At 36.3% G+C, this 12,299-nt stretch overlaps 1 protein-coding gene across 1 annotated transcript in view; it reads right to left on the bottom strand.

The window, feature by feature from the left end:
- Smp_161380 (putative DNA polymerase gamma) overlaps nucleotides 1-12,299 on the bottom strand; it is a gene marked incomplete at its 3' end in the record, with an annotated part of 49,382 nt that overhangs the window by 19,108 nt on the left and 17,975 nt on the right. Inside the window, exons 7-9 of the mRNA XM_018794772.1 lie at nucleotides 6,672-6,807; nucleotides 4,937-5,172; nucleotides 3,805-4,105 (exon numbers count right to left, since the gene is read on the bottom strand). Coding sequence (XP_018649151.1) covers nucleotides 3,805-4,105; nucleotides 4,937-5,172; nucleotides 6,672-6,807 — 673 coding nt within the window. The remainder of the gene's footprint in view (nucleotides 1-3,804; nucleotides 4,106-4,936; nucleotides 5,173-6,671; nucleotides 6,808-12,299) is intronic.

The raw sequence follows: 12,299 nt of genomic DNA, 5'->3' as shown, positions 1-12,299 counted from the left end.
CGTCGTTGCTAGTTCTCCCATGTATTTCTGCTTGTCGGCTTTAATGCTTTTCTTCACTTCCCTGTTAGCTTCTGCGTAGTCTGCTTGTGCTTTGACTTTCTCTGCTCGTGTTCGGCTGTTGTTAATTGCTAGTTTCTTGTTCTTCCTTTCTTGAATTTTGTCCAGGGTTCCCATAGAGATCCATTCCTTGTGATGATGCTTCTTAGGACCAAGAACCTCCTGGCACGTTGAAGTTAGTGCTTCTTTTATCCCTTTCCAGTTGTCCTCCAACGTAGTTTCTTGTTCTTTCAGTAGATCCTGTAGAGCTTGGAACCTGTTGTTGAGAGTTATCTTGAATTCATGGAGCTTGTCAGTATCTCGAAGGAAGGCTGTATTGAATCTTTGTAGTGCTGTTTGTCCAGTTGTCCAGTGTTTCTTTAGCTTCAGTCTCATCTTGGCCACAACCAGGTGGTGATCTGAAGCTATGTCAGCTTCTCTCTTGGTTCTCATATCTTCCATTGATCTTCGGAATTTTTTGTTGATACAGATGTGATCTATCTGGTTCTCTGTGGTGTGGTCCGGTGAGATCCATGTAGCTTTATGTATGCGCTTGTGTGGGAATATTGTGCCGCCTATAACCAATTTGTTGAATGCACATAGGTTTGCAAGTCTCTCCCCATTTTCATTTCTCTCTCCTAATCCATGTCGTCCAATTACATCTTCATATCCTGTGTTATCCACTCCAACTTTAGCATTTAGATCTCCCGTCAGGATGGTGAGGTCCTTTTGTGAGCACTTCTCTATAATTGATTGCAGCCTTTCATAGAACTGATCTTTATCATCGTCGTTGCTGTCATTGGTGGGTGCATAACATTGGATAACGTTCATTGTGATCCCTTGCTTCTTTGTTCTGAATGATGCCTTGATTATCCTGGGTCCATGAGATTCCCATCCCACAAGTGCATTTCGTGCTTCTTTGGATAGCATTGGAGCAACTCCCTGAGTATGTGGAGCATTTTCCCCTTCGTGACCGGAGTACAGCAGCATCTCTCCTGTACCTAGCCTTTGTTGTCCAGTTTGTGTCCAATGGGTTTCGCTGATTCCGAGTACTGCCAAGTTGTATCTCCTCATTTCCATTGCTATTTGGCTGGTCTTTCCTGTCTCCCACATTGTCCGGACGTTCCATGTACCTATAAAGAGTGTTGCTCTGGTTGTTAGAAGGTGCATCGGTCTCGTGACTTCCGAAGAATTTCGGCTTTCATCATGAGACCTCATAATTATTCCTTCAACTCCCAGGGCAGAGTTAAAATGGTTTGAATTATTTTTTCTGGTTAGCGTTTTTTTAGCGAGTTAGCTTTTCTACGGGATGGGGTCGCTAACCCCATGCCCAACCCTCCTCCTTTACCCGGGCTTGAGACCGGCAGTAACTCTAGAAGAGCTACAGGCGGAGTTCCGATTAGTATAGGGATAGGGAAATGTTTCACAACTTATAAGAAAAAGCTAATCCCTGCGGCTTCAAAAAAATTAAAATAATATTCTAGTAGAGAACCAATTATAATACAGTTACAAGAAACAAAACTTCAGAGTCAATAAAAAAATTTCTGGTAATAATATTAAATTTTACATATATATAGTTCTTACTTAATTTATTGTTGAAACTAAGCAACTAAATTATCCCTGAAATTCTTTAATTATATTTTTATTTAAACACATAAATATTGGTACAAGGAAGCACCAGATAAATATGCGCCTCACAAATCTCATTTGATTTGTGTGAGGGCTGTGATACTGACCAGGTGCCCAGATTGAAGCAGATGGTTTTCTTAGGGGGCCACACCCCGAGCCTTTGACCTGAAAGTCTAGTCCATAAGGCAGTGGAGCATCGCAAGGAGATGCAGTCACATGGTAGCCGGTGACCAACAACTGGTTCATACGCCATTTGTTCCTTCAGGATACTGGAGCCCATGTGCACCATTGATTTGGAATCAGGGTTTCCCAACTCCCCTAGGTGGACACTCCACATCCACCAACCCGGTTAAAGCGTCGGACATTCGCTTTTCGTCCTCTCAATTTCGTAAACAACACCCCCGCCACGAGAAGGCAGTGAGTAGGACTTCCCTGGCAGAGTCTATATATTCGCGTGGCCATGTGAGAGCATTTCGAGAAGGAGAGCGGACTCTCCTCACTTTCGGCCGTACCAGGGTATTTGGGGGCAGCCCTGAAAAGCTACTCCGTCGCCCATGATATAAACGATCAAAGTTAAAACAACAATTTTTTACTACCACTATTGGACAAATTTTTCAAAATGGGAAAAATATCAAATAGGAGCATGGTAAAATATTTTGTTCTGCATAAATGTGAAGAATAGATTACCTGTAATTCGCCCACTTTCTCAAAAATCAATTCATTGTGATTCTAGAGGGGGAAACAAATCAATTTATAATGGATTATAAATTAATTGTGGCTTAATATACAAAATAAATAGGTACATAATATATACAATGAAAATGGAAGAAAACACCGACAGAATAACACAAAAATCTGTCTGATAGTTGTTATGTCTAAATTGGAAGGTTTGGTAAGTTCAAAAGAAAATAAAAACTAGTAATATGTATATAAATGTTCATCGGAAGTTGCAATATACATAAATTGGTTAGAACTTATGAAATGGGAAAAAAGACATTGGTGCTTTTTGACAAATCCAACGATAATTAATTCATAAATATATCATTGGTCCCAATGACAATACTACATTAAACAATATACCAGACAATTTATTGCATATGATGAGATGACTATACAGACTCAACAGTAGATAATATGTAGTTAGCAGCAACTGTTAGACAGCATAGCTGTTATTTCATATAGATAACATTGGAATTCGAAACTCTTGTTTTAGTTCAGTGAACATCTACTCACCTATAACTAAAATTTTAAAGAATGGTTTTTATTTTTCACCTTTCCAATAAATAATGATACAATTCATAAATGCTCTTCAAACATAACTCTTAAGACCATGGTTGATGAATTTAATTGCATCAAGAGATAAATTATTTCCTTAGATAGCTTCGATGAATTAATTGACAATAAAAACTCAACGACGATACAGAAAGCATAATCGGAATTCTCAAACATTTTTAACAGTGAGGTAGATGAGTAAGAACAGAAAATCTACGAGATAATCAACCCGATTATTTACTGATAAACAGTGTGTAAAAAATAACTTGTTGATTATGTTAAAATTTCATCCAGATCACATCGATTGCTTGTTTGCGCAAGGCACATACACTAACACAACCACTTCCCCTTCATGCCCATACATTCATTATATAACTTTATTTTATTTATTTGAACACATAAATATTGGCACAAAGAAGCACCAGATACATATGCACCACATAAATCATTCGATTTGTGTGAAGGCTGGGATACTTACCGGGTGCCCAAACCTAAGCAAGTGGTTTTGTTAAGGGGTCACTTCCCGAGCCTTTGACCTCGAGGTCTAATCCACAAGTCAGTGAAACATCGCAAGGAGATGCAGTCACATGGTAGCCGGTGACCAACAACTGGTTCATACGCCATTTGTTCCTTCAGGATACTGGAGCCCATGTGCACCATTGATTTGGAATCAGGGTTTCCCAACTCCCCTAGGTGGACACTCCACATCCATCAACCCGGTTAAAGCGCCGGACATTCGCTTTTCGTCCTCTCAATTTCGTAAACAACACCCCCGCCACGAGAAGGCAGTGAGTAGGACTTCATTATATAACACGAGAATTAACAACACTAAATGAATCGGAACTATGTTTTAAATAAATCAATTACATTATTCTTTATTTTCTGTAACTTGGAATCCATCTGAAATCGTTTTTGTTCACCTAATTTACGTATAGTACTTATTGTAGACGCCAGTCGTTGACGTTCCTCTTTTTCCAAAGGCATAATTTCAATACTACGTTTTAATTCATCTAGCAAATTCGCATCACGAATATCTGGTTTTATACGATGAGAATAAGCAACTGCTAAACTATCTGAAAAGTTATCACATGATGATGTAGATTCGTTTAATTGAAAATCTGCTAATAGACGACGTTTTACATCAGCTAACCAATAATTTAAATAAGCTCTATACAAATGAAGAGAAAATGAAAGAAAAATGTAACATAATTTAGATAGTAAAATACAGATATTCCACTTTTCTTGACTATAAATGCTAAACAAATGTAACAAGATATGGTTGAAGTGCATAGCTTTCAATCAATATGTTTCAGACATATAACCCAACTCAATCTATATTAGTTCAGCCAGTAAGATAGTTTCACTACCTTCTACGTATGATTACAGAACCTCGTACTTAGTGAAGGCACTACGAATCTTTTAACATAGTGCACATTAAAACATAACGAATATTTTGTTTTTTGGAGATCAGATATATTTCAATTCACTAACAGATTAAATGACTGACTAGCCAAATAACCAAAACTAAACATTTTACCAAAAACTTAAATTTACCGCTGATTAGGCTCATCAAACCGATAATTTCCTTTTTTGTGTGACGCATAGACCGAATTAAGGGCACGAATTCATTGAAAAGTAGTGACTGACCTACAAACGCGTCTTAGACGTTCTATTTATTTTGACCAACAATTTGAAAAGAAATGCACTAACCAACAACGTTAACGACTCACCCTGCGATAATCAGTCATAAATGAGTTTGAATTAATTCTTTTTTAAAAAAACTAGTCCAATCCAACCTTATACCTTGATTTTATAAGCAAGTTAATAAATATTTTGTCCTCGTCTCTCTCACCAAAGCCGTTTAGCCAAAATTCGGACTCATACATAACTAGCCTCAAGGTGGGACTAGTTAGCCTATCGTATCAAGGCGTAAAACTTTTTCGAGACAGGCTCTCTCCTGTGTATTAATGAGCAGACTAAGCAAGAATGTAACACTTACCCATAGGGAAAATCAAGTGTTTCGTCACCTGCAGCTGTTGATTTAACAACAGGTATAATTGGACGAATTGAGGAATCATAATGACACACGACATTAGAGTTTGTAGAAAAATTTTCTGCATCATTAGAATCAATACATTCTGTATTTTCAGTATTTTTAAATGATTCAATGTAATATCGTGGATCACCGTAGGGTTGTGGAATACGTCCCGGTATGAGAACACCCCATTTGAGCACCTAATATACATATAACAAAAAGATGAAATTTTATAAAAACTATAGATATATAAAACATAATTTATAACTGTTGAGGTAATCCGGAAATATTTTTTCGTCGAGGTCTTTAGAAGCCCAGATGTCAGGAATTGTTTTATTCAAATAGCATCGAATAAAAGCTTCTTAGAAATATCTAGAAAAATGAGGGATCATGTGCCATTTTTTAGATTGGATAAGTACATACATCGTTGCCGTAGTTACTGTGTTTCCAAAAAGTCCTAGAAGACGAAGGTTAAATCCAACTCTCGAATTTCTGTACATAAACTAGCCTTGGAATGAAGCCGTTACTCACATTTCGCCCCTTTCCTCTATCGCTCGAGTAGTGTGAGGTTATAGGAAGCGGCTAGGAACGTAGTAATAAACGTTTCAGTAGAAGACTTATTAATAACCACAATAGATGATTATGAGATTCGTTCATAATAATTGTATAAAACATAAGTAATCAGATTTTTTATCATATAAATTTCTTTAGTCAATTATACGATGTTCTTTTGCATGCCCAGTTACATTGAAATAGGCATTTTCATCTTCATCGAGTCGAGTCGGCTGATACTATTGAGTTTATCATTTTGAATGTGTGTTTGATAACTTAACCTAGTCATTTATTGTGCAATTATTTATTATTTATATATGATCTCATAAAAGTAACTCGAGAAGCCAAGAAACTAGCAATACTTTAGTTGAACTCAGGTGCGTTATTCCAGGGAATCTAGCAATGAATTAAGGCTGTCAAGAAAAAAATGATGAAATGTTGTCAAAAAAGTAAGTCGAAGTATAAGATTGGTGTATACCGTGAATCTTTTTTGGTAACAAAACTTATATCAAAGTGGTTGATTTAATCAAATTGAAACAAACCGTAGAAACGATAACAACTTTTTAACTCAACAGCTAGGAATAATCACTAAAACAGACGAATTATAATTCAACACAAAAAACCCTTCATTTTAAAATAGGTGTATTTTGAAACTAAAAAGTATGATTAAATCTCTAGTAAAATCGACATATCGGATATTACTGGAAGGAACAAAAATATGGAGACGACTGATGAAAGTATTTTATTGTAATATATGACGAAGTGTTAGTTAGTAAACTTTTATCGATCAGTTGCACATATATCTCAGTCGCGGTCAGAATAGCTTAGTGGTAACATCTCCGATTGTGAAACTTAGTGACATGGGATCGAGTTTTCCAGGTACATTTTGCTGACGAGCGTCAAATAGCACTAAACATAAGTGCAGGATTTCCTATCAACTACCACCTTACAATTAACATTGTATAGGTTAATATGGCCAATAAGCTGTTGTGGATGCTTATAACATATTATAGCATACTTATGGCAAATGAAATGAAAAACAAATCCAATTAATTAGACAGTTTCCTATTGTTGCTGTCATCGGTGTTTTATAGACTGGGTTATCAAAAAAGGAAAACAAACTATGTATAAAAAAGTAATCACTTACTTGATCATAATGCAACGGCAGACCTTGCCAGCAGAGTTTTAATAATTTTGGTGCAATACGCATTTGAGCAGTTAATAAAGCTGGTCCAGAGTCTAAATTATCTTTAACTGGTTTTGGAATTAAATCTCTGTACCATCTAAATAATTAAATAATTTAGTTATGTAGTTTTTTTTTTTGAAATTTACAACTGTGTTAAACAAACTCTTATAGAAAACGTAAAACTATGAACTCATCTGACATATTGTGCTTTATTTGTCAAAACCAGTGTAGTGAACGAGAACGCCAGTGGGGAAAACAAAAGTGTATTTAAATACACCATTACATAATATCTTGGTAAAATCTGAGAACCATGTAGCAAGTACTTTATTTGCAAAATAACCATCAATTGCCTCATACTTTGTTGTTCCTTCGTTTCCATACCACTCTGTATTCTCGTTCTCATCTCTTCGGTCTTTTCAACCTTCTGCCACCAGGCATTCCACTCTCGATTGGTAATACATGCTACTTATATCTGTCGACATCAGTAGCACACACCACATTAGGACTGGATGGAAAAAGTGGACAGTTGGTTAGTTTATGATATAGTGCTGAAGTATGAAAGAAAGCTGTATAAGGCTGAAACCTGTCGGTTTATTATGACTCCGGTTAGCGTCCTACAGATGATACAAACAAGTGGCTTATGATCATATTAGACAGCACAGACCAGAAACCGATGGCAACCATGTTAGAGAATGGGAAAATAGACACCATTCCAAATTAACTTTATACCAGTTGGACAAATAACCAACTGGATTGTGTCGCATGGTACATAGCGTGTTGGCATTTTAATTGATAAGCACTGGATTTAAGCCTGCGTGTGAACATCAACACTAGAATATAGGTATATTCAGCTGAAGAGGTCCAAATAGGACGAGAGAACGTCGTGGATTCCACTGCTTGCTAAAATTCACAAACTATTAATAAATCCTAGTAGAAAACTGTTGATGACCAAAATAAAGTGTAATGTAAAAATACTACTCACTTAGGAAGACGAGACACCTTCTCGTCAACTTCAGTCTTCTGTAATGAAAACAAAAATAGTAAACAAACATTTAAAATTATCACTAAACTCTGTACGTGGGAGCGAAATCCGTAGTGATAACTATCGTATGAAATTCATATTTTACAAAAAAAAAAGCAAATCACACCAATCTCAAAATATTTATATATAAGGCATCCAAACATCAGTAAACAAATACGATAAGGATGAAACGCAGAAAAACTAAAGAGTAGTAATACTGGATAGCATTATTTTGAAGTAAACTTTATACAACAAATGGGCACATAGACAAATGAGTTTAGGTATAAATGGACTTTGATAATCTACCGAAATCATATCAACAATCAGAAACATTTGCTTCTTTAAGAAAAGTAAAATGATTGAGATAAAGTCAATGCAAACATACCTTACAACTTGTAGCTTGATTAACAATCTACAGTTGGACTTAATTGAATGAAGAAGAGAACTCATTATTAAATTCTACGCTACAGTTTAACTAACAGATTCAATTTTAAAGAAGTAAATAACTAGTGTTTCACTGACATACAAGTTGAAGGTTGAATAACCTGAAAAGTTTTAGATACAGGCTAACGTGAATTTAAAACTATTTAATCTATCTTTCTATAACTCATATTTCAGTACAGAAATATTTATCTTAAAGAAATCGCTTCGAGTTGAATAAGCGATGTAGAACTTGAAACATGCACTGGTCCTAGTTACAACACTGCATCAGACTAACGAAGAAAAAAAATTAATAAAATGAGAACTAAGTAGAAATAGCAGCAGTATCATTGATAGTAAAATCAGAAGTTTATATATAAATAAACATAATACAAACTGAGAAAGGCAGCAAAACGATATGTTTCATAAAAATTTTCAGATTTAACAACAAAGTATAAAAATGAATGCATTCACACTACACTGTAAACGATTCGAAGTGAAAGCCACTTAGAATCTTTAACCATTTACCATCACAATATAATTTCATCGAGTAAATCTATACAATTTATGAACTAGCATTTCATCAGGATCTGATTATCTCTAACTCTAATAAAGTCTAAAAATTGCTTTACATAACATTATACATTGATGTTAGATAATTTGAGACAGTCGATAGGAAAACTTGAATCTGGGTTTTGTGCTATTTGGCACTCATAAAAAAGGTATTCCTGTAATCATATAATAATGGTAAACAATCATTCGACAGATATAACGTGTGTGACCGAGTTGTCTCACGGTTTAATTCATTGACTAATAACTTTCTTTGCATAGGATTTCTTGCTGCTACTACCATTACTATGAATAGTAATAATAATTGTAATTTTTATTGTAATTTATTATTACCTGACGATCGAGAATCAGCGCAATTTGTTAATCCTATTGCTTAGAGTGAGGAACGCGAACCACTACAATTTCCGCGACCCAAAGTGGGAACACGAAAGACTAATGCAATCAAGATTTACTGGCTCCTCAAAAGCACGTCTCCAAACAAGCCTTAAAATGAAATCTAAAATCACACCCAATACAGTTCACCTGAATTAATACATGGAATAAAATTGTCACACTAAACGAGGATTCGCGCCTGTCATACAGAACAAAGTTGATACTGAATTGATATGAGAAAATATTGACCTTAAAATGTCACATTGAACGAAGTCAGTACTTATCATCCCGGCCGAAATTCGCAAAAACCATTGAATAAAATATTATCATTCTCGTATCCCGTCATACCAATAATAATAACCTTAGGACATTCACTGAAATGCTCTACAGGACTATAATCAACAATAATCACATAAACACTGTGAAAATGTAGAGCAAACACTAAATCCTGTTCGCTTCATCAAAACAATTTAAACGGACAATAAAATGTGCATTACATGGTACTCTTATTAAAAACAATCTGAAAAACGTCTCATGAGATGTAATACTTCTTTTTTACTAGAATAAAAGAAGTTAAAGATTGCCCAATTCATACTATGTATATATAACACTTGATTTTTACGATACTGTTCAATATCCAGTTTCACATTTACGAACACAATAAATTATATCAAACGTTATTTATTTTAGTATGTATAGGCTGCTATTCATTTAATTTAGAAAAATTGGCTTCACACCACATCACCAACATGAAGATTTTGACTCTTCACTATGATATTTTTAAAAGGTAACTACGCAAAATAAGCATAATGATGATAAAAAGAGAACCAGGAAAGTAGTATTCATAACACGTTTTTGTGACCAAGTTATTTCACTATCAACAACAACAAACAAACATACAGGGAAATAATTAAACAACGAGTAAACTAACACATTTGACTTTAGGTTTAGACCAATCCAAATCCCACAGCCATGGATCATTTTTATACCTTGAAGTAAAAATCGGGATTACACAAATTATCATTATTGCTATTACAATATGAAATATAAGAGGAAAACTATACAATTGTTCAATTAGATTATAAAGACTAACTATTTGATATATATATATATATATATATATATATATATCATCTGAATATTTAATCAGTATGCTGAAATCAACTAATCGTCACTGGATAATTGACAAATAATACCTTACAATATATAATCAGTCTTATCAGTTATGTAGTTGACCACAGTCATAACCGCCGTAGTTCCCCATCTAGCTTTATTCAGTTCTTCAATTTTGGACTTCTGTACTCAACAGAACGTCAACCTGGAAGTCTCCGCTATTTTATTAGTGTATGATAAAGCGTTGTTTTGTACACGTGAGGTCGTTCGTAAATAAAATTTACTGTAGGTCGATAAGGAACACCGATACCAATGGAGAATGCTGGTGAGTGGCCTATGCTCCTCGACGAGGGGTAACAGGCGTAAGTAAGTAGTATTGTCGAGATTTCAGAGAAACCTGATGCACATTATTTTTTATTACAAGTGAGATAATTCCTTCCCCTTTAAATTGATCATGACACCACTTATATAACAAGGAAGGGTTCATGCATTAAGATATAACTTACGCCTGAGCATTGATGACTCCCTAATACCCTGGTACAGTCGAACGGAACAAAGACTTGTGACCAGAGATTGTTAAGCTAGCTATTCTGACGCGACCCAGCTAACTAGAGTAAGAAGTCCAAGTTGGAAGCGGGGAAAATATATTCCGTAGCAGCCAGAAGCACAGCAATCATAAGGGGAAAAGTCAAACGATATATACAGCAACAAATTATCCTTGGGCATCATTATAAAATAGCACACTCAAAGAAACAATGGACCAATAGCGTTTAAGATAGTTTACAAGTGGGAAATATGACGTGAAGGTAGAAGAGCGCTTTTGGCGTGAAAACAGCTAAATTCAAATTTTCAAAATAAAATTACAAAATTAAGCCATTTATCAAGTAAGTTCTGGGGATTTGACACCCCCAACACCTCCCCTTTTTAACAACGGACATTCCTGGGGTCCACTTGCATTCTGACTGTCTGTCGCCGTTGGCGCAGTGACCATCTTCGGGACCGTAGATCGACCTTTTTTGCTCCTTCTTGTGTAGGGGCTACCGGCAGATTAAACGTATCTAACAATATGTCCAGTGGGATCTTTCCTTCGGCCGGTGGGCGCGCTGGGGCTGAACGCTTGCGTAGTTGGTTTCGATGCCTAGTCCACCTATCTGCTCCCACCTCAACCTCGTACATGACTTTACCTACCCTTCTAACCACACGCGCTTCAATCCAAGGATCATGATTTGCTCTGTAGTCCCGAGCGAATACAGAGCATCCAACTGTGTACGTGGGTAGCTTCTGGGACGTGGTTTGCGCTGGAGGTGGTGTAATCCGTTGCGGTGTGGTTTTCGGTAGCATCAAGTTGTGGATAGTCCCCAAACTTCTTCCCATGAGGATCTCTGCGGGGGAAATCTGCTCCGGCAGCATGTCGTTAGGGGTCGTTCTGAAGACGAATAAGAAGTTCTGCGGTGTTTCCACTGGCGTCCCCTCTCCTTTTGACTTGATCAGAGCCCTCTTAAACGTATCCGCGAATCTCTCTGCTTGCCCATTCAATTGTGGGTGGTAAGGTGAGGCGCGAAGATGCCTGATGGATAGGCGTTTGCAGAACTCTTGGAACTGCGTTGAGGTGAATTGCGAGTCGTTGTCGGTCCAATCAACGAAATTACTTATCTAGTCGTGGTTGACGCCTGGAGATAGTTCATACCACCAATTACCTTAGGTACCGATTGGAAACGAGAGGTCACTGAATGGCTTCTTGATACTAGTACAGAATCCTTTCGCAGTCAATATTCATGAAACCATGAGGTACAGAATCACTTTGATAGCTTCATATCACGAACCTTGAACACGGCGAGCATACACCCATGCACTGGTTTGAATAGAAATAAAGCACTACCTTAATCCTAGTAATTATTTTATACCTATTCGGCTGATTGACAACAGAATTTAATCCATGAGTACATGTGATGATGTTTGTCTACCAATACAATAACGAACTAAACTACAGACTCAGCCAGTATTTAATTTGTCTGATCACTATTTTTCTCTGTGCTTTATTCACGACAAAAATATTATTATTAGACTCCAGTTTCATGAACCGAATGACACCA

Source organism: Schistosoma mansoni, chromosome 1 (genome assembly GCF_000237925.1).
Source record: "Schistosoma mansoni strain Puerto Rico chromosome 1, complete genome".
Lineage (NCBI taxonomy): Eukaryota > Metazoa > Platyhelminthes > Trematoda > Strigeidida > Schistosomatidae > Schistosoma > Schistosoma mansoni.
The sequence above is the reverse complement of the archived record's forward strand: the minus strand, read 5'-3'. Positions and strand labels throughout refer to the sequence as shown.